Raw genomic sequence first — 24,293 nt, 5'->3', positions numbered from 1 at the left:
TAGAGACTTGCAAACAGTTTGGCATTAGAAAGTAAAATTTGAAAGGTAAAGCAATAATCTGTGCAAAGCTGACACGTGCAGATTTCAAGGACACAGTGCAAGTGGTGTAAACAGCTCCAAGGTGGACAGGCCCGCAAAAGATCAGACATCAACTTGGGCACGACCAACGTGTACACTCCCCAAATTGCCCGACGCACTGTCAATCTCTCTCAGTTACAGAAGCCGTCGCTTTCCCATCTCATTTAGATCAGAAGGATGGCATCAGGTGAACAATGCCGACATATCCATCAACCTGAAACATTAATTAGATTTGAGGCAGAAAACAAAAACAGGTGCTTTTCTCTTAAGCATGCTTGTTCACAACCCAATTAAGAATTCATATCACGTCATGCCACTTAATGATGCCATACAGTCAAGACAGTGTTACTGTGAAATTTCTAGAGAGTGCCGTGACCTTCACAATTCAGCTGCTCCGCTTTTCACACTACTAATCCTGATTGCAAAAAATCTTCTCTAATATACATTGAGGTCTACAAGCATGAACCACCCAGAACACTAAACAGACAAGGCTACTAAAGCTCAAGCTTGAAGCTTCCCTGGAGAAGTCTCAACTTAACTTTCTTGTCAACAAAAATCATCATTTATCCACCAAGCAAGTTCCTGGGCTAACAGGGTCGTGTAATTCACAGGTAAATTTACACCACAAATAAAAAGGCACGAATAGAGAGCAGACAATATAGGCGCTGTATTCAAATTCAATTTATTTTAGTCAACAGTTTGAGAATAAAACAATACACTGCTAATAAATCAAAGGTTTATCAATCGAAAATTATGCCAGCCTCACACTTAAAAGTCTGCTAGCATCCTACCTTTACATTGGAAATGTCCCCTACCTAACAGCACCTTCGTCACTGAAGAGAAACGCTGAAATGTCACTGATGTCACCGATGCAAGCGGAGCCTAGTCATTTTATTAAGCTGCATTCAGCAATCAGAAATTAGAAATATTTGTGCGAGATTTGGCTCATGTTCCAATTCAAGTTTACGTGATCAGCAGTGTGCATGTCTGGCATGGTGCTTGTTCTGATAACTGTCAAGATAATGATCACCTTCTATCATTAACAATTAGCTGCTCTGATTGATGTAAATCCTTCCACACAACAGGCATTTCATATATGACCCTGGCACAATTGACATATGGCTTCGAGTGCTTTTCAAAGCAGCCATTTCTTTCTTTTGCCTGTGGCTATAGCACACGTGACAGTCAACTTTTGGGGTGGAGGGGTTGGAAGTTATCTCAGAGTAAAACCAACATATGCAGAGAAGTATAAGAGTTAAAACATTGCTGCTGATCTAGTTACTTCCTCTGGTTGCTGAATAGCAATAATAGCCTGCTGCAGAGCATAGTGTTGCAAACTCGGCCTCGGTTGTCGCAACTATATAAACATTTCGATGGATGTGAAACACAAATGAAATATGATTCATAATGAAAAACACAAGATAGGCATAATCAATCCAGAATTTATGAAGCACCTTAAGGCCAAGGTGTAGCTTTGACATACAAAAGCTCTTTTTTTTTTATGAGCAGGTAAAACACACACAAAAAAATTTTAGCATGTCTTTATTTATGCAAGAAAGATACTATCTGTATCGTATCAATATCATAGTTCACAGAAGCAACAGAGTGGCATTCATGAGAAATTGAACAGAATGGCAAAGAGGTTACGCTCAACCAGACTGTGTCTTAGTAGCCCAAATGCTAACTGCATTTGAAAAGACAAGTGACACTATGTGTGCCATGTACAAAAAGAGGTTGACATTAAACACAACTTGTTTACGGTTGAAATTGGTCATTTTTTTTTACAATATGACGACTCAACAGCACCACATATGTCAACAAACAAGCATTGTAATGTAAATAATGTTAAGCAGCAATAATATATCTGCATTGTGGTTGTAACATACATAACAGTGCTCATATTTTGGCCAGCAAATCACAACGCGTGAGGAAATGGTCGAAGTTACTGTAGATCAGAAAATAACTTCAACACATACATTTGCACTCTTTTAACACTGATTATGCAATTCAAGGTAAACCCGCATATTGCCACATACTATAAGAGAATTTGTTGTCGGGCTAGAACAGCTGTAAACACTTTGTCCCATCATCTTCTCTGTGTTTTGTCCCATGTGCATTTAAATGTTAATGCCACATACTAGCATGATGTCCAAGACATTCCAATGCTCATTCCTGTTTAATGCCACCTGCCTGTTTGCCAGAGGGGGTCGCTGTAGTTAACCTGGCAAGGGTAGTAGTTGGTGTTGTTAGATTAGCTGGTATTTCTTGGGTGGTCATTGCTTCTAGTTGATAGGTCCTACTAGGTGGTTTTTCGGGTGTTTGATGCAGTTGCAACATCGTTTACATCCCGAAGTTTCCGCATCTTTCTCAACTGCTGGGTCTTTCTGCAAGCACTGAGACGCCGAATGAACGAGCTCTGTGATTAAAAGGGAGAAAAAGAAGATGAGGACAATTTAAGTAAACCCTTTTACTATGTTTTTATCGAATGGGCCTTAAAAAACTGCCAAAAACTGTTTTGCATCACGGTAATTTTACCTCATGATGGCTGTCTTCATTTGAGATGGAACCGAAGTGAAAACAACTGTTTTTCTCAGTTTATTCAAGTGATTTTTCTTTATGCACACTGTCGGGAAACTTGCTCCCTCTGCAGTGTAGTAACCATGGTGACTCTATAAAAACCACTCTCAAAGAAAGAAATGGAATTTAAAGGTATTCTGAACAAAGCACCACAATTGTATTCTTAAGACACGACCCTCCTACTTACAAGGTAACCCTCCTACTTCCACGGTAACCCTGCTCCTTCCACGATAACCTCTCCTTCCATGGTAACTCTCCCACTTCCACAGTAACCCTTCTACTTCCACAGTAACTATCCTCCTTCCACAATAACCTTTCTTCCATGGTAACCATTCTCCTTCCATGGTAACTCTCCTACTTTCTAAGTAAACTTCTTTCCACAGTAATTCTTCTCCTTCCGTGGCAACTATCTTCTAATTGGGAATTCTTTTGCTTCTGCCATACCCTCCTCCTTCCAAAATAACCAACCTCCGGGTGGATTCATTGGATATCACCCTCCAGTTACGCATACTTTAGCTGCACTAGACGTCAGCACCACTTGAGTCAGTGAACCAGAAAACTGTTCAGAACCTCACCCTATTCCATAAAATTCCAACTCATGCCGTGTATAGTTGAGTCCACTTATGACGTATTCGGTTGGGGGGACGAGAGCAGAGGTGCCGAGCATTGCAAAGCAATATAGGAGCACGCCGAGCAAGGGTGTAACTATCCTCCCATGGGAACGCTCTCTGCGTGTCGAGAACAGCGCGCCACTACCATGTGACCGCACTTCTCTCCCCAGCATTCTCCACCTGCCCGCAAAGGCGGCAGTTGCAACCCGAGGAGAGGCCAACGCTCTGTGAAGAACCCCTTGTTTTGTATGCCTTTGTTCTCACAGCGTGGCGATTTGCCTCCTTTGGCCCTTTCGATGCCAGCAGCGACTCTCAAACATGCATACAGCAGCTGAGCGATGCTTTCCGCTCCTGACTCAAATTCGCTTGATTCCGAAGAGCTCGCTGAGCGCCGACGCTTTGCAGCTGCTATCTTGAGCGTCGCCAACTCAAGAGAAAAAAAAAAGAAGGATGGCGTGAATATGACGCTTTATGCCATATGACTTCCTTTACTCTCGCTTTAGACGAGAGAGCAGCCTGGAGTGCACTCGGCTGCCCTCAGTAGAGGAAAAGCCCGCCTTCTTTACCATTGGAAGCCGGTGATTCTACTCCTGCTCTTCCACTGGAGTGCGCCCGCTTGTCTGAGAGCACTTTCGAAGTGCTCTCGAGTGCGCCTGCTCTCCCACTCGAATTCGCCATTATACTGAACTTGACAGTTACACCAATAATTCTGTTCGTCGAATCCAAAGCTCATAGTAAGTGGGCTTGCCCTATTTAAGCCAAAAAATGGAAAGTCTTACAAAAGTAATGTCTGTTCAAAAGTACCTTGTAGGCATTTCCAGTCTGATCATATGCTCCTGGCTGAGACACTTTCTGGGAACAAGCGACTTTAGTGACACCATAACAGCAATTGCAACTGGGGAATTGACGGTATCTGACCTTGGGTCGCTAAAAAAGCAACGGCGAAGCTACCACAGCGTGTTGTGCGCGCAGACCATGGCACGTGTCTTCTGTGTGCGCGCTGTCTCTATGCGGCAGCAACACATGACACAGACCAGGTGGAAAAGCAAGGCACACATAATAACTAGCATTTAAACAGTAAATTGGTGATGATGGTTGACCATTGGCCATGTTTACAAGTCAACCTTTCAATTCTGCCCTTTCTACTTTTTGGCTTCCACAGTAGCCATTATACCGGGGTACAGGCACACATGGATAAACCTTTTAGTCTGTTGCGGCATGCTCGACTATTGACTGGCGGTTAACGGCAGTTGCAATTCCACATATCTTTTACCAGTTTAAGGGTATGTCGATAGTTTTTCTGCAAGGGGGAAGGGGGGATCATTATTTAACCACTGTGGCTGGTTCGGTGGCCTCCCTGCTCATTATAACTCAGTGGTGCGGCCATGGTCGTTCATTTTATTTGAGATAATGTACTACAGCCCTAACACATATTTTTACGATAGCTACATCCTCATTTGTAGTAAGCGAGCGTCCTCATAATAAGCAAGCGTTAATTATAACTGCGGCCATTATAAAAGGGCTCGACTATACCATGGCCTGAAACATGTTTTGGCTGTCGTTTACTTAGCTACCTATTTTTTCAAGTATCAAGAAAAATTCGATTTCAAAATGATAAAACGACACGGATGCTTGCTCCCAGCCCAGCAAGCATTGAGCATCAGGTGGCTTCATGGCTATGGTGCAGGCTGCTTAGCTGAAGGTCGTGGGATTGAATTATGGCTGCAACAGCCATGTTTTGGCAGCACACAGATGCAAAAGCAAAAATGCCCAGGAAGAGTGCTCATGTTAACAGTGCATGCTAAAAAATCCCAGGTGTTCAGAGTTAGTGCCCGACCTTCCACTACAATGTCACTAGCCAACTTGCAGCTTTCGGACATTAAAACCTGGCCATACCATAGCAGATATTAACATTGCTGGGACCACTATGCCGCACATTGTGTGAAAAAAAAGAAGAAATAAAGGAAGCAAGGTTTCATCCTTTTCAAATAACAACAAAAGGCACTTCTGATACGCCTAGTACGATGAAGCATGGTAATTACATTTAGGAAATCTCCAAGATTATTCTTTATGTGAGAGGGCAGCAGCTCCTTTTAGCATAGTTAGAAGAGTTGCCATCAGATGCATAGTATGAAATGTTAGACTGGACAGGCCCACTGTGCAAGCGCAGGTTGGATCTCATATTTGTACTGCTACAGCTAAGAGACTTTGGTCACAGAAAACAGCCATTCTAATTTCAAAAATAAAATTAACCATGCAAAGTTATTAAAAGTTAGTTGGTTGGTTTGTAAGGTTTAATGTTCCAAAGCAGCTCAGGCTATGAGAGACGCCGTAGGGGAGGACTCCGGAAATTTCGACCACCTGGGCTTCTTTAACGTGTACTGACATCGCACTGCGCACGGGCGCCTTTCTTTTCGTCTTCCACCGAGGCCGGGATTCGACCCTGCATTTTTGGAAACAGTAGTCGAGCGCCGTAACCACTGCACCACCCTGACGGGGCAGTTATTACGAGGAAACCCTGTTAATGTCATGTGAAGTTGCCTTAAGCTGGTGTGTTGGAGGTGCCCTTAACTGCCCTTTGAACACTATACATTTGTTTGCATTATCTGGTTTGTTTGGGTTAGCTAGCTGGTCATCGAATTCACTAACAATGTTAGGAGAACTGGTTTAGTTTTGCGTATGGGGTTTAATGTCCCAAAGCGGCTCCGGCAATGAGAGACGCCGTAGTGGAGAGCTCTGGATATTTCTACCACCATAGGTTATTTAATGTGCGCTGACATTGCACAGCACACGGGCACCCTGCTTTCTGTCTCCATTGAAAGGCGGCCGCCGCGGCCGGGATTTGATCCCACATCTTCGGGCACAGAAGTAGAGTGCCCTAACCACTGCACTACCGCAGCGAGGATCGTCAGCAAAACAGTACCAGTGAAGTGATTCAGCTGACAGCCAGATGTGTGCGCAAAAATTTTAAGCCACATGAGCCAGAGGTCATCGATGACCTCTATGTCGACACTTGTGCTGCTCAGGTTTTCTAAGAGACTCAAAAACACATGCCCAAATTTCACCAGGTAAAACGCAGCTTGTGGTAAAGGCTTAAAAAGTATGTCTGGAAGTCTGCAAATTTATACTGCAAACTTTGGGACATAAAGAGCGAATGTCATGAGAGTCATGTTCGTTACAGTGGTCTTCAACAAACTTTAGAACTTTGAAATGATGGTGAACGTTAATGTTAGGCCATCGCGGTAGCAGGTGCTCAGTCTAAGAGCAGCTAGTTCGGAGCAGTTTGGTGAAATTTTCCCAATTTCAATCTAAATGGCGTGGCTTGTGTGGATCGGCCCAGTTTGGTGCATTTGGCATAAGGCTGGTGTTATTGATACCGAGACAGAAGCACCGTTACATAAAGTGCCATTAGATATAGGCACACATTAGGCGCTTCAAAAACCAGCTTAGTATGAAGCATATCAGCTCAATCACATGAAATGTTTGCCACGTAACAGAGACAAATCTGTACAGAGAGAGACCCTAACTGAGCAGTTGAATATCGAAATTATACCCATGCGATAGCAATACCAGACTTAATTTCTGACGTACAGTGTCTGGCTAGGCATCCAACAACTCATTGCTTGAAGCTCTTACGACAGGTGACATCACACTTGCTAGCAACGACAGTGGCAAGTACCTACGTACAGCGAAGACAGCTTTGGTATTTATTGCTTTCACGAAGGACACGGCAATGCATATGTTCTCCACTCACCCAGCAGTTCTTGTTGTTGCCGGTCTTGGCACCGATCCTTGCATGTTCCCAGGCCATCTTCGGATACCGTATAGCCAGTGACCTGCCAAGCGCACAGTATGCCCAACGTTTGGCCGATGCATTCTTGCTCAGGATCAGTTTGTGGTCGCTGTACATGCAAATTGGGGCCAATAATATGAGGACAGCACCATTACGAAGCACTTACAGCTCCTACATTGCTTGACATAGAGCATGTGAGGTGTATTAAGTGCGATTTCTAGCCGACAAGGTGGTGAGTTTCGAGACTGGGTCGGCTTAATAAATTCCCTCCATGTGCAATACAAAGTAACTGACTTGTCACCAAAAGCCAAACAGGCTGCATATGCGAGAACCACAATCCTTTCACATAGACCTAATGTGGAACTTTTGGTAATTCTCTTTGACTACAATGATTAAGCACAGTGTATGTCTGGCTAGACCACAGCCCCAGCAAATGGAGTTTGCTTCTACTGATAGGGTAGTGCACTGCAATCAGAGCCCACGTTCACCAAAAATAGATTTTTGTAGGCTAAAAAAGAACAAGAAATTAAATATGAACCCCACCCCCCTCCTTCTTGCTTGGACCCCCTCTATCGTGTGCGTCCGGCGGGACACCCAGCGGCGACAGAATGGTCATCGCTTGAGCATCGAGTGTTTGCGTCGAAGTGTGCAACTTGGACAAAGACAGTTAGCCGGCCTCGCGAGCCGTTCAGGTTCTGAGAAGGAAAGTGGCCTATGGCCCCGATGCACTGCGTGCAGGCACCCCAGAAACAGAGCGGGAATGGGGACCGCGACTGCCACTTAACAGTTTTGAGGAAACGCGCAGTGCTGGAAAGTAAAGAACAACCTTGTTGGTACCGGCGCTACTGACTAGTTCACTTTACGCTAAAATCCTTTGATTGGTTGTAAGAAGTTAAGTTCTGATTGGTCTGTGCAGTGTGCCCGAGAATCCTTTATTTATGCAGAGGTTTTAGCGCCAAAAGAGGAGAGCGCGCCAAAAAAGGAGAGCGCGCCAAGTCTTGGCCGCCTCTGATCTGCCTTTTTTCCAACTGCACTATACCTTGGTCTGTCTTCAATGCACGGCCTTTGTGGCCTGCTTAAGAAGCCTTTCACCAGCAGCGACATGTCGGCAGACGAGTGGCCGAAGGAGCTTGGCACTCTTCAACCGACGCCCTCTACGGTCTCCACGTTACACTGCACTGCCAATTGCTTCCAAACAGTGGCAGTGAGTCCATTTCCAAATACCCTAGCTGCCATGAGTTTGAATGAAGTAGTGGGAAAACTTTTAAATTCAATTGCTCAGCCCTAATTGTGTCTTTTGGTGCCATACATACAAATGCCAACAAACACCAAATGAGCCAAAGATATCTTTTTGTTTTTTGGAGGACATTAGTTGGACGGAGCTGTCTCATGCATTGCTTCAACAATGTGCAAGCCAGCCTGGCTGCCTCCTGTTACGAAGCATCACAGAGCATGCTGAAAGTGTGCAAGAGCGGTGGTACTGAGCAATGGATGTCCTGATTCGGTAGGTATCGGGAGACCACTGGAAATTACTGCTTGAACTCTTTTGCTACTGTGAATAAAGCAGGAGATTCTGAGGAATCTCCAAAAAAAAAGCAAACCTTAACCAAACCCGGGGTAACATATATATATATATATATATATATCAAAATGTACGTATTTAAATGCTCTTCCAAACGTACGAATAATATTTACTTAAGCATTAAGTAATATACATGAAAAAGGTATCTTTCAGTTTCAAAATTTATTGAAAAAATATGCATATAAAATTAAGGACAGTAAATTAAAAACTTCAGAATGCACACGAGGTGGCATGATGCTTCTTTTCTTGCTTAGGAAAATGTGGGTTTTATATGTGTAATTTTATTTCCTTGAGGTTAAGTCTTTCAGCACCATGGAGTAAAACAGGAGACTCTGAATAGTGTAGGAAACAAACTCTTATCAAGTGAAATATCTGCACGACTCTGCTGTAGAATATACTAAAATGAAGTCATTTAAATTGTCTTTCAAGTACATATAATTTTTTTTGTCTGCCTTTATAAATGACAGGACAAAAAAAATTTCGCTCTAAGAACTCGCTGAAGAAACCACAGGTGAAGACTTAAATATCAACGTACAACACTGCAATAAAAATATCTGAGGATATAAAAAAATGCCACACTGCCTCGTTTATTATTGCTAAATATTTGATGTGCTTATCTGCAATCTTTTTTTTTAATACTGTTCGGACGCAGAGGTTGCCATCCAGCTCTCGCAGTGATTATAGGCAACTTCACGCATCGATTCTCCCAACTGTGCTAACGAAACTCAGTGAAGCAGAATCGCCAAAGAACGAATATGTCATATGGTGAAGCCCATTTAAAGGTGCGCTATTTTCATGACAACATTGCCAAATTACATTGTGCAATCTATATTAACTAACATTGTGCAATCTAGTTTGCCATCAAAATCTGCTCTGGGAACTGTTCTCTGAGAGCTAGGTGCTCAAACTCTGCCCTGTGCAGCTGAAAGAACTCTGCACTTTTCGAAGTTCTGCAGCATCCGCCTCACGTGCCTAACTTTCCTCGTTGCTGAAACCCTACCATAGGTTGCTGACACCACAGTAAACCGAGATAAAGCAGCAGATACTCAGACTGAGGATGTGCAACTGCTCAAGAAAGAGCTAAAGTTTAATGTATGCTTTCATTAAACCCCTAGTTAAAGTTGCAGGCTGATATTTGCCTCGTCTATTGTCCGAGCTGAAGTCAAAGCTCGCAAAGCCGTCTTCGAACTGTTCGCTGCTGCGGTCATCCAAAAAATGTGTGGGAGAAGCTGAGAAATCCCACGAAAGGTGCCGAATTTGAAGCGCGTTCTGTTGTGAGCTTGAAGCCATTTTTGTCGACATTTGATACCGGCTTACTCCGAATAATCACTTCTATGTTGCCGCATGGCGAGAAAAAGTGAAACCACATGAAACCGAAACTATGATTGTCATAACTGCCTAAATTGGCTACTCATTTCATCACGTGGAAATTTGCATTTGGCAGTGCATTAAGACCACTGGTTATATACGACCAATTTCCTATGGGGAGGTCTCCTGATAGAGTTGAAGTGGCCAGTGCCCAACATCAGACTGTATTGAAGCCCAAGTCACAGAAGGAACATTCCTCAAAAGGCTTGGCATATCAACACGGCAAGGAGATCACGCAGACAGCATAAGTCAACACATCAGCGGCTGCATTCTTCGAAAAGTTTCCCTCTTTGATACGAAACCGCAGAAAATTCAACCTTTCATCATAGATGTGTCCTATACAAGTTCCTCCTTCACCTCATCTAAGTAGAATGGAAAGACTTGCAGAAACCTGCAGTTCACAACAAATTTCTTTAGCTGTGCAGTCCAAACCAACATTCAGTCAATCATATACAATTATGTACTAGCATTTTTCATAGGATTCGAAATAGCGATATAACCTTAGGACACCCTGCATATGCAAAGTCCAAAAGGCTGGCCACGACATTATAACAACTGCAAAACACACTGCAGCATAATATAATTTTAAAACATGCAGTGGCATAACACTTACTTCAGGAACTGGATGATCTCGTCCCGTAGTGCTGCCGATACAACCTTGTGCGTTTCAGCTGACATGAGGGCACCATGCAGGAGGGGCTGGACAAACAACGAAAACTTTGGGAACAGGCCATTTGGAGACCAAGTTCGTAGGTTTCCCTGTGCAATGGCACAAAGAGAGAGAGAAAAAAAAGAAAGTCACTGCGAGTATCAAAGCGGTTTCTATGCACAGTCAGAAATGGTGCTCGGAAATATCTCCTTTTCTGATGTGGATATGAATTGAAAACGCACACAAACATGTAATGCAAACCCTATTTCCTTATAAAGTGAGATAACAAAGAAGTAAAAAACAGTTATGTAAGTTTGTTACTACATAAATTTGCTAAGCGTTTATTGCCTCATGGATTCAAATGCTGCAGATTGTACAACTTTCTTCTTTTTTTTTTTTTTGCAAAGGTGAGAGCGGGGGAAAGTGATAAAAATCAGAGGACAAGTGCCTAAGTGCCTCCTGCACATAAAGACTACTTTTTAAGACCAGAAAAGTGAGAAGAAATCTCTCTTACTGCATCGAGTTTTTCTCTGTAAGGCTCTGTTGTCGTATCGAGTGGGGGCTCTGCATCAGAACCTGAAAACAGTGCAGAGAAATAAAATTAGCTAATCTTTGCTACACATGTACTATTAGCCCACTGCAAGAATGCACATATGCTGTTCAGTGTTTTGGTCTCATGCATAAGTAATGAATAGTTTCATTAGCTTAATAGATGACAGAAGTGCATTGTGTCTTCAAGAATGCTGTATTATTCATATGTTTCCCCTTATACAAAGATGAGTCAAGCTAAGTTATAAAGTGCTCAACAAAAGCATTTACGGTTTATATGCAATAGGTGTCCACAGAGCAAGTGTGACAGATACTGCGCCTTTCCCTTCCTGTGAACCGATTATTATGTACAGTCATTATAACTCATTTAAAAAGCTGTTGATTAAAGCCAACCTTTCAACAATCAACAAAAGAGCAAAATCGTGTGTCTTAGTCTCTTTCGTTCTCTCAATCAGTACTTTTTAAACAGACAGCGCTAAATGATTGTTGCCATCTCACCACATCAGATCCACCAGAATGAAATATTATAGAGACTTCCCAGAACATCCATTTAATTAATAATGGCACACTCAGGTTCTCTATCTTCTATCATCCTGTAAGAGAATAGAATACGCTACCTAATGATCTCGTGCTTCTCTCCTTAGTAAACGCTTACTCAGCCTCATAGGCTCCCTTTAGCGCTTTATGAATTCAGTGTTTTGTGTGTGCATATTATAGCTAGTATGTGCAAGAAAACACTAGTAATACTGCAAGATTTCTTTTTTTTCTATCGACCCAGAAATACCGTGGCCGACTTGTGCTCTTTCTGCATTTTTTTTTTTGCAAGTTTTGGAGACGATCCTTTAGTGCAGCATAAGCGATGTCAATTCATTGCTCATCAGTGTTATGAATGGTAACTGTGGTCGAGATATGTGCTTTGTCCCAACCCTAGCCAGAACCTCTTGAGACGGTAGTGCAGTGTTCAATATTTAATCAGTAATTCAGCAACAGAAGGAAGGATGTCAGTAAAGAAATGATTATGGGCTCGATAGGATATGTCATTTGTAAGCACCCAGCTGTGACGCAGTGTGTCCATCATTCTAGGAAAAAGTAGCGCACCAGCACCTGTGGTAAAAGATAGACAGCAAAATTTTTAAGCAAATTCGTTCAGAGAAACTCGCCAGCTGACCCCAACAGGTCCAGTCAAGCTTGCGCCGTTAGGAGTAATAGCTAGCACCAAGCTGGATTGCTACAGCCTGGCAAGATATCCCGGAAGGCTTGCACAGTTGTTTAAAAAATGCTATGTTTTGAATACGCTTGATAGAACAGAAGATTGCACACTGCATAAGCAAGTTGGTGGCAAGGAAACCAGTGTCAATGTTGACGAGTCAGCAAGGGCAAGTTCGTGGTGAATGATACCAGTATTTTGTAGCTGCTTTTGTTGTCCGCAATTTTCTCATTTTTCGATAAGCTTACATTTGAGGAAACTTTCTTTTTTTTTCTATTCCCTAAACGTTCACTTGTTAGCTAAGAAGGTTAGCCTAGGTTCGAGCAAGTACAGTATCAGCATCTCAGTGCAACCATTTTCTTTTAATTTCACTTTGTCACGCAATTTAGGTGGTGTCAGTGTGGCCGATGAAAGAAATGAGAACATTAGCATCAGTATAAGCATATTTATAAACATTTTTTGCATGCAACCAGTCAACCGAGTGTACAAAAACAGCCAAATTTGAGAAGAGAAATGCAGACTGGACAACCACATGCAAGCGCTGACATCAGCACGCGCGAGGCACGTGAAAAAACTTGATCCTGACAAAGTATGCACCATGAAAGTAAGCGCCTGGCACATTTAGAATGAATACAAAAATGCAGCATTTTCAACGAACATAAACCTCCTCACTTATCTATTCATATGAAACCATGAAGTAACACTAATTCTGCGTGAAATGACATTAAAGAACTGCATAGTGATTTAATGTAAATAGAAACCTCGCTTGTTTATTAGTGCTTTCTGTCAAGTTAAAACATTTTCTAATGGCCGCCTTCAGTGCACTTTTTACATAAGCAACAATGCAGCGACTACTCTGCGTGAGCAAGCATAGCATAATTTACAGACCGCATCAATTCAGCAATAAATTGCTACAACTAATCAAACAGCCAACTTCCAGTTGTTCCCTTCATGCAAGCAGCAAACCTGATTGTATGTAGCTTTACGAGCCAATTCAAGAAAGCTGTGCTGAAAAACTGCTCACATGTTGGAGCAAATGCACAACCATAATCTAGGTCGAGAAATGTCATCAGCAGCTTACACATAGAGCGTGACAACCAATACACTAAGCATAAAGAGAGCGTACCATAATTTAGGTTTAGTGGTTGTGTCCACGTGGCACTATAATATTAGTGTAAACGAGCAGATTTAAGAAGAATGTAAAGGCCATTATAAGAATTTTTTTGCATATTTCAAACTGTTAAGAAAAGGCATATGGAGAAGAACCTTTGGAGGACTGACTTCAGTCAGAGCTTACCATTATTTACTGATCCACTCTCATCAGAGCTGCAATCCTCATTAGAATCATCAGTGTGGAAAACAGGCTCCTTTTTTATGTTGTCTCCAACGTGCCGGATATCGTGTTCTGGTAAGCAATAAAGCAGTGGAACATGTTCAAGGAGCTAACGGGCTTAATTAATACAACAAGAAGTAACAGCTAATAAGCGCTGGCTCGCACAGTAACTCTGGTGAGTCAGTAAAGAACCGAACGAGTTTCTAAATATAAACAGCAGAATAAACTTGAAAGCAATGCGCCATTCAGAATAAAAGTTTTCTGGTAGCCGCCTCGATAATCTTTTATTTTAAAGACTATGTGCCCATTAGAAGCCTGTTTAAAATGACAAACAATTAACAGATTATTTCCAAGATGACCAGAATTAAGGTGCTTTCTTTATTTCTTTCAGACATGTCTTTTTAAAGTAGATTGTGTTAAAAATTTCACCATTATTAGTTGTCAGGCACAGCACAATTTCACAATAGAAATCGTTCTAAACAAATAAAAAGTATCAGCATAAATGCATGAACAATTCTACTAATTATTAAGACAAATTTTGAATAGCATGTTAAATTTTGCTTCACGAGTGCTCTGCGTATGTGGAAAAAAGGCAGTTAGCATTGCACACTGATACAAATATGCAACATATGAAATGCTAAAGCAGTCTGACAAGAGCTGATGGGAATACAATTAGCAGTACAGATAGACATGTAGAAAAAGAACCCTAACATTAAAAATTCACAAGCTGAGCAAGTTTTTACATCAGACACCCGTGGCATTACAGGTTACGCTATTATATAACCAAATTTTTGAAAATCAGCCTGCACTATGACAACTGCAACCACAAATTTGCTAGAAGTGACATTTTGGCATTACTGCATTTCTTGAAAAACTAAATTTTCTCTCACGAGTTGCCAGGATATATACTACAAATAATTGTCTTGCATGCATCAGGAGCTGCGAAACCATTGCTATTCCGACTGTGTTGTCATGTCGGCAACTTCATCATCACAGCATATGTTAGAAGAAAGAATGTGAAATTCTCACATCATCACCTAAAACACCATCTCTCTTCCGCACCCATCCTACACACCGCATTTAGCTCCTTCGATTTTCACCCTTTCCCCAAAGATGAAGGTCAGCAGAAAGTTTGTCATTTTGACACTATTGCGGAGACGGAATGCGAATCACAGATGGTACTTGATGACTTTGAAAGGACAACTTTGAGAACACGTTCCAGCAGTATAGCAGGAAAGCTGGAAGAAGCCCTGTATTGCAGCAGAAGGGGATTACGTTGAAGGTGATAATGTGTAAATGCAGAAAAATGAAGTGCTTCATAGCAAACATAGTAAGTTTTGAAATTTTTGATACCGCCTTGTAACTACTAGTAACTAACTATGCCACTTACATCAACAAAAAACTTCATTAACAGTTTTCTGGCTTGACTTGATCGTATTGGCTTAGCTAAAAGACATGAACTGCTGGTTGTTTAAGAAAACACATTGTAACCAGAAGAAAATGGAATGTGATCATTTGCAAAACCAGATGAATGGTTCATGCAAGCACAGGTACATTTTAACTTAAAAAAAAAAAAAAAAATGAAATGAGAGCCAGAAACTTCACAATAACATTTAACAGTCTAGCATTTTCATTTACAGCTTTGCTTTCATAACAAAGTGATAATCACACACTACATTAGTGTAGGTTTAATGATTCCAAAATGATTCAGCTGTCAGCATTTGTCACATGTGTAATATAAGGTTCCAATTCAATTTTTCACAAAAGAATCAGAGGCCCCCTTTAGCAAAAATTAAAGATGAATGTGTCAGCTCTATAACTCAATATTGCAGGCCTTCCACAAACAAGTAAAAAAAAAAAAAATTCATTTTCAACACAAAGTCTTGCTACTCTGACATCGACTCAAATAATGCATCACAATACTCAACAGATCAGTTTCCACGTATGTTTCCATTCTACTTCAGCACAGTTGCTTCAGGATAGGAAACGAAAAATGTACTAAATCTTCTTACTAATGCATACATCATTGTACCAGTACTAAATTTGAGCCTTAAATGGCACGCAGCACAAACAATAAACAAATTCAATGCAGATTGCCATCAAGAACAACATAAAAATGCAAAAGTCAAACATAAATTTCCAGGAAAGCATGGCAGTGGTGCAGACTTAAAGCAACAGGTAAAAGAAGAGGCCAGATATGAGCTAAAACATGGTTGAAGCCTGACAGCGTGCTTGCAGCCTTCTTTTCTTTATCAGCAGCCAATCTTGCGATCTTCATATTGCAACCTGCTGAAAAGGACGGCAGCAACAACATAAATATTATGGCACACCTGGCATCCTGAGGCATAAAAGAATGGGTTCAAGGCAGAATACAAGAAGTAACTTTCTTTGCAATCATGCTGATTTTGACACAGTTATTATACCTCTGACGTTATTCAAAGATATTAATCAAGACATTATTAAAGCTTTAGGTTATACTTCGCAATGGGTCACCAACTTGTTTAAATTACTCTCACATGCACTAGAATCTATGCATATGATACTGACGACTCTCCGCAGCTACCATAGCTGAAGCTCAAGCTTTGGGCTTAGCAGAAACATCCTGACAAACACGCCAGCGGAGCACACATTTTATGAAACAAGCCTACCTTATTGTCGGCAAAAGTTGCTTTTTCTCTTACTTTTAAGGCAGCAAGTCTTCATACTCATACAGCATCCAAAACCTCATAAAAATACAAGCACAAAAAAGGGTCATTATACAAGCGAAACCTGTGACTGATGCAGATGTTACCGATTTCAAAGTGTTAACAGTTCAGAACACATCCAGAATCTCATATATTTCAGCATTGCATGCACTTTTTACTCCCTCTCAACTGCCTTGACACACAAGTCGGCAAAATCTGTGAAGGCATTGCTAAAAGCCCCAGCTTTATTCCGAAAAAATAACCGTAACCCCGGTAGCACGATGCTTGACTGGGACTTTGTCCTACTTGCACAATCAAATTTAGAGAAATCGTTATTTAATTTCATGAAGTGCTGAAGGGACCAAGCAGTCACTTCAAATAACTGAGAACAAAGAATGGAATAAGTTCAAATTACAGGACCTAGTGTATAGTAACTTGCCTGACCATCTTTCTACTTTTATTGAATGCAGGCAGCAACAAGCCAGTTTGTGCAAATTAGAAGAGCTTGTTTTGCAGCTGCTATTACAATTTGCACCATACACTGTAGCCGGTTTACTAAAAATTCTCATCTCTTGTCTATTACTGCTTTTTAATGTTACCTCAAAAACGATTTGCTTGCCGGTAAGATTAGGGGCCATTTTAAAAAGATGAGATTTATCCTTATATTTGGGCACTACAAATTAAAAAAAAATATTGTAGTAAATTGATGTCAAAGGTTCACACTGCAGTAAAGAACTTCTTCACAAAATTCTGGTTTCATTACAGCATCAACTAGACGTATCAGCTCTTACAAGAATATTTTTACTGTAAAGTGCACTAATTAGGCGGCGAACTGAGCATGCTATTATAACACAAATGCACAGAAAACAAAATGAGGATGAAAAACTGACTGGCTAGTTCAGAAGCAGTGCTTGTCTAGTCTATCCATCTATACTGTTTCTTTTTTTTTTTTCCTGTATGCACAAAGCACCATTCACTTCACCTTGAGAAAACTTTGGGTGCATAGTCACAGAAACCTGCTTCTCGACATGAATGTGTGTGGAGCTATTTTTCACATTTTCAGCAAGTCATTAGATATGTTGTAATATTAGCGATAAGGTAAAGAAGAACTAAGAGGAAAAACCAGCAAGAAAAATGTATTTATTAAAATCTAAGGTGCAAGCATTAAGAATATGCAATGAGCCATGACACCATGACAGTGTGGTAAGCTGTGAAATGGCATAGTTGATTCCTGCTTTAACTCACAGGGAGAACAACAGTGCATGCAAAGACCAGAGCTGAGCTACAAGCATAAACCAGCCGGTCAGACCTTGGTTGGTCTGATTTATTCAGTGTTCTCCCTATGCTGTTATGTGCATATGGTATTGCACTATTTTTGTTAATAGTTAATATTAGTCATCACTAGTTTAGGTTTATGATCGCAATTTTTATGGCCAGACTAATACTAGCTTAATTATCGACAGCCATACGAAAAATAATTCCTGGTTGTTTTATAATTATTTCTGAATACATCACGTTTTTGTCACTCTGAGTACACTTGAAATGCGATCTAAAATTAGTATGCCACCGTTGCTGGTAGGATGTCAGTGCACGTCGAAATTTCAGGGGTCCTACACTACGGCGTCTCTCATAGCCTTAGTCGCTTTAGGACGTTAAACCCTACAAACAAAACCGAACCTTTAACGCAACAGAATTGTGATAAAGACGAAGAGAATGCAGCGCGCGGCACGCAAAACTAAACTGCTTGCTTTCAGATCGTTTCGTGCGCCTACTCTTATTTACATAAGCGACGAGGACGGGGTTAAAACAAGGACTCCGCCTAGGAAGTAATAAAGCCGGTTGTGATTATGGCACAACAAAAGTTAAAGGTCTTGGGTGTTAACAGCGACACTGCCTACTGAAGTTTCTCTATTTTTGGAAACAGACAATTCAGACAAACTTTTTTCTTTGACTGAGTTGACCAATCTGTAGCGCATGACGATGGTGTTCAGCTGTTGTGGCTAGTTGAGCTGTTCTAGATGAAACCGCTGCCCGTATGTTACGAAAACAACTCCTGCCATTTGTATACAAGCACACAAGCAGAAAACCATTCGCGAGTGTTCGCTGACCGAAGCTAACGAAAAATCCTCAGACAGGAAATGTCGGGTCTTGAATATTTGGGGGCTGGGATTTAAAAAATTCCTGTGCAAAATCTACTAACCCATTCGAGCTGAAATAACGTTCAGAAAGTAGCAAAACATAGTCTACGCTATCTGATAAGTGATTCAACATCGGTACTTGCCTAGATTTCTCGAAATCGAGAAAAAACTGCTCTCGGTAGCGTGCACAATTTTCGCAGAAGACAGTCGAAAAGCTATTTTAACATGATGCGCCATCTGTCGAGCAGTGAGACAAGCTCCATCCCGGCCGTTGGCGCGCTTGCATCGCTGCCCGACAGATGACGCACCATGTTAAAATAGCTTTTCGACTCTCTTCTGCGAAAATTGTGCACGTCGCCGAGAGCAGTTTTTTCTCGATTTCGGAAAATCTAGGCAAGTACCGATGTTGAATCACTTATCAGATAAAGTAGACGATATTTTGCTACTTTGTGAACGTTATTTCAGCTCGAATGGTGTAGTAGACTTTGCATAGGAATGTTTTAAATTCCAGCCCCCAAATATTCAAAACCCTATAGTTGTAAGCACTACGCGCACCGACAGCTTGTGACTAGTACCACTAGTTACCTAGTACCCTGTACGATACTTGTCACCGTGGACGGCTAGTTACAGCGGTACAGTACAAACACTCCCATGCAGCGCTGAAAACGATATTGCAGGTGACAGTCACAAATCGCAAAGGGAATCGGAGCACATGTGTTCTAGTAACGTTGAGCACATCTTAAGGTAACAACGCGGAACGTGGACCGTGGACGGGAGCACATTAGAAGACGACACACGAGTTGAGCACATGTGTGGGTCGAAAGCACGGTCGAAGGCGTGACCGCGGCAACCGCGGTGCATGGTGTGGAAACGACGCTCGCTCGAATAAACTATTATTTATTGCAAACTATACTATAATGTAAATGTTAAGCTAATGTAATATTTTAAAGCAGTAGCAAAAGCCCGAAATTTGATCTCAAAGTATTCTGTCACCGCAAGGGACCGCCACATTACGCGCGCGCGCGTTTTTTTGACTGGTGTGACGTTTGTCGCAGACGTCTTTTGTGCTTGTTTTCAGCGCGGCGAGCCTGTAGTTTCCTATTAAATGATGTTTGAAGTTCGCTGAAGAGTCTTCTCGCATTTCTCTGCGCAAGACACTGCACGCAAGGGACTGCACTTTACACACGCTTGGCAGTAGCGGTGGCGGCAACAGCGATCAACCAGCAACTCCATAAACCTGCGTTCATGTTAAAGGTTAGTTTTTCTCTAGTTACTGCATCATTTTCACGTAACTGCCACTGCCGTTACTGCCACTGCGTCGCGAAAGCCTCTGTGTGTTCTCTTTCTTATAGCCATGACAGCTCTGCCTGATACATGCCTTGCAATTGCTATCAGTTTTTTTAAGATGGGGATGAGATGATTGAATGTGCAGAGTGCCGTCAGTACTACCACCTATGGAAGTGTGCAGGCATCAGTGAGCATGCGTATAAAAAGAACAACATTGAAGCGAGAAAAACCTTAAGATGCCCAACATGCCGTTTATCGAAAACCCGCACTGATGAAGGGCAGCACTCCAGCAGTCCTCACTCTCCTGTCCTAACTCAGCAACTTGCTGAGATAAGTAAAGCCTTAGCTGCTCTCGCAGTAAAGGTGGATGACTTCTCATCCTTAAAACAAACTGTAACCAGCATTGAAATGTCTGTCAAATACCTGTCGGACACACATGACCAGCTGCTTCAAACATCAGAGAGGCATGAAAAAGAGATCGATGCCATTCGCAATAGGGTCGATGAAATTGAAAATAAACACGACAGAGAAGAAATCGGAAAGTTGAAGCTTGAACCTAGACGATATGGAACGGTACAGTCGCTGCCAGAACATGGAAATTCGCGGATTATCCCTGTCAGCAAGCGAAAACCAGCTGGTAAAAGTGAATGACATTGCGAATCAGCTCGATGCACCATGCCTCACACAGAACGACATTGAAGGCCTACATCGTCTGCCCGCTCGAGCAAACACGGTTCCAGCTGTGCTTATCAGGTTTGCGAAACGGGCGACGAAAACAAATTGGATGGCTAAGCGTTCAGGCCTTAGGGACGGTGTCTACTTTGTTGATAACTTGACTGCTTTAAATAAGAAGCTTTTTTGGCTTGCGAAGTCCGCAGCCAAAGAAAAGGGATATGAATTTGTCTAAACAAAGGACGGGAAAGATCTATGTTCGAAAGGAAGCAGCTGCAAATGCCATCAGCATTGGGTGCGAGGAAGATTTGAACAAACTTGTGTAGTCTGGCCCCCTATACAAGTTTCATACGAGGATCCCCCCTTTTGTTTTACCATGTCTTATTTCAATACCACAACTTTTAACGACTTACTCAGACATGCTAGCTATTCTTTAGACAAGTCTTTATCTATTTATCATTTCAATGCCCCCCCCCCCCCCCCCCCCCCCAAAAAAAAAAGTTTTAAAAATAAAATCGAACGCATTGAAGGTGAAATTAAATCACTAGTGCACGAATTTGACTTTTTGGCATTTACGGAAACTTGGTTCAGCTGTCCGGAAGATGTTATGCCAATCATAGGATATGAGGACGTATCGCATTTCAGGGTAAACAAACGCGGAGGGGAGTATCTCTGTTCATAAAGAACCGCCTACGTTTTGACATAATGAACAATTATTCACTTGTGACTGACCATTTTGAAGTTGTTACTATCCTGTATCATAATACAGCTATCATGGTAGTGTATCGTCCTCCTCTTAGCGACATGTGTGTTTTTTCAGTTTGTTGAGTCTTTTTTGGAATATACCAGTCAACACAAAATGCATGTAGTACTACTCGGTGACCTGAATATCGATATTATGAGTGTTAACCAAACACAAATCAGATTATTGGAAATAATGTTTTCTTTTGGTTGCGAAAATAGGATATCAGATGGAAACCCTACTCGATGTATGTTTTACAAACTTTTTACCTAACAACACCGTATCTGGTGTTTTCTCTTCGGGAATAAGCGATCATTTTCCTTTTTTGCACTTTTTTCGAATATGAAGGGAGAGGATGCTCCTTTTTACATACGTAAAATCTATGATCAAAAGAACATCGCTAAATTTTGTTTACTTATGTCTGAAATTAGCTGGGTTGATGTATTCAAAACGAAGAACTCATCTGCCGCTTACAACGTATTCATAGAGAAAACACTGGTTGCGTTTAAGAAGGCGTTTCCAATTGTAGAAGTTAAGAAATGCAGGAAGGCAAGGAAAGAGTGGATCTCTCGCGACCTTCTGGAACATATTAAACAAAAAAATGAGTTATTTGCACGATTTCTTGGAACACGTAATCAAGAACACTTGTTAGAGTTTAAGAAGTTTCGGAACAAATTAAATCAGGATCTAAACAAGGCAAAACCACTTTTTTATCGCCTAAATTGTTTTCATCCATGCATAATGTTAGATCTCTTTGGGAAGGGATCAATAAATTTATTAGAAGAAAGCGACCTTCTTCCTTCGGAAATGCAAATCGATGGAGTTCTTTATAGCGGTGCCTCACTCACTAATAAACTTAATGCCTATTTTTTAAATGTAGGAAATTCCATTTCATATACTCTTCCCTCAGCTGTAACATCTGTCGATTCCTTTTTGTTTCTGGCATGTCACAGTTCAATATTCTTATCTCCGACATCAGAAGATGAAATTCTCTCAATTATAAACTCAATACGCAATACATGTTCTCATAGCCCAGACCACATTACTGCACTAGCCGTAAAAGCCGCTGCTACATTTATTACCTTTCCTCTCATGCGTATCTGTAATCTAATGCTTCTTACAGGTGAATTCTCAGAAAAAATGCAATCCGCCTGTGTTACAGTAATTTTCAAAGGAGGCAATAAAAATGATCCCAATAACTATCGTCCTATTTCCGTACTGCCTTTGTTTTCGAAAGTTGCAGAGCGAGTTATCTTCACGATGGTATACAAATTTCTGAATTTTAATAATATAATTTGTAAGGAGCAGTATGGATTTCAGCCTGGAAAATCCACGCAGGCAGCTTTGCTCGAAATCAAAAATAGTTTGATTAATAATATTGAACATAGGCTTTTCACCGTCGGTGTATTTCTTCACTTTTCCAAAGCCTTAGATTCGGTTAAGCACGACATCCTACTTCATAAATTACACAGATATGGTATTCGTGGAACGCCTCACAGGTTACTGCAAAGCTACTTGTCCAATCGCACTCAGTACACATGACTAAACAATGCCGTATCTGAATAAGAAATAATAAACTTTGGTGTTCCTCAGGGATCCATACTGGGGCCCCTTCTTTTTATATTATATATAAATGACATAGTAAATATTTCAACTTATTCTAACGTTGTTTTATAAGCAGATGACGCGAGCATATTTTTGTCTGGTATTGATCTTCACGAACTAAAGCGTCGCTCCAACTCCTGGCTACATGAACTGATGCTTTGGCTTGCAGTGAATAAATTGAAATTGAATGTTAGGAAAAGTAAATTCACATTGTTCCGTTTTAAAAATAAGCATATAGATTATCCCATTCAACTCCAGTTTAATGATACCCTGATTGAATCTGTAACCTCCTGTAAATTTCTGGGCATATTTTTCCGTAGTGACCTAGGCTGGAAATCATGTTCGTCTGCAGGTAGCTCGATCAATTGGTGTGATCAACCGTATCAGACACCTGTTGCCTTTGCAGATAAGAAAACAGTTGTATTTTGCCTTAATCCATTCTCAACTGGTATACTGTAATCTAATCTGGGGGACATGCAACAAAACTTGTTCAGACAGACTATTATTTTCTTTGCAAAAAATAGCTTTACGTGCTTTTGCCACAAACCCTTCAAACGGTGACCACTCATTTCACGCCCTACATATTCCTTCATTCCCTGTGTGCCATAAGTATTCTGTTGCTGCACATATATTTCATGAAATTAAGCAAGACATCACATCATTCAGAAATACACATGTGAACAGAAATACCGGCTATAGTCTGCGTGTTATCTCTCTTGTTTCCACTCGTGCCCGGACTAATTGCGGCACCCAACATACAGATAACCAAATTAGTATAGTATGCAATGCCTATCCTTCAATAATCGATGATGCTATAAACAGTAAAACTATTTTTCAATTTAAAAAGAAAATAAAGTTGCTTTTCTCCACTTAGGAATGCACCAAATCTATGTGACTAGTAGTGCTTGTCTTATATTATTTTGTTAACATTTTGTGTCGCGAATTGTAGCGTTACTGATGTACCTTCCTTGTTTACGATACCATGGTTCTTACTAATTTCTTGCAATGCCAAATACAATCTGAGAGATTTTTTTTCATTGGTTATGTTTTGTTTTGTCTTGGTGAAACTGACCTTGACCTTGTCCATCCTTCTGCCATTGATGTGTGGACCCCGGGTGAGGCCTCGTCAGGAAGTATGCCACCAGCTTCTTCCTTTTGCCTCTTCCCGTGGGCATGTTCTGTGTACATGATTCATGTCCGAATAAACTTATTATTATATTCTCAAGTCAGACGAAAGGAAGGAAACTCGGGGCTGTCTTCGCAAACTGCCAGCAGCAGACATTGACTTGCTGGAAAAATGGCTTGACGCGCACTGACGAAATTACTGGGCGCCGAACGATACGACGTGCTATATAAGGCGTGCAACCGACATTTCAAATAAGGTTTTACTATTGGTAAAAGACGACGGCTGGGAAAAG

General features: G+C 41.3%; 1 protein-coding gene across 1 annotated transcript; it reads right to left on the bottom strand.

Annotated features, from left to right (window-relative positions):
- Positions 1-386: 386 nt before the first annotated feature.
- On the bottom strand, positions 387-23,962 carry LOC146208090 (uncharacterized). The gene is made up of 6 exons (XM_084578056.1): positions 23,948-23,962; positions 13,712-13,856; positions 11,173-11,234; positions 10,623-10,768; positions 7,021-7,168; positions 387-2,494 (listed from the first exon to the last, which is right to left on the bottom strand). The coding sequence occupies exons 1-6, from the start codon at positions 23,960-23,962 to the stop codon at positions 2,378-2,380; spliced, it is 633 nt and encodes a 210-aa protein (XP_084434182.1). The 3' UTR covers positions 387-2,377.
- Between the last annotated feature and the right edge of the window lie 331 nt (positions 23,963-24,293).

This window comes from Amblyomma maculatum, chromosome 1 (genome assembly GCF_055883805.1).
Source record: "Amblyomma maculatum isolate TAMU_Amacu chromosome 1, ASM5588380v1, whole genome shotgun sequence".
NCBI classification, from domain to species: domain Eukaryota; kingdom Metazoa; phylum Arthropoda; class Arachnida; order Ixodida; family Ixodidae; genus Amblyomma; species Amblyomma maculatum.
This window is presented reverse-complemented; position numbering and strand designations above follow the sequence as displayed.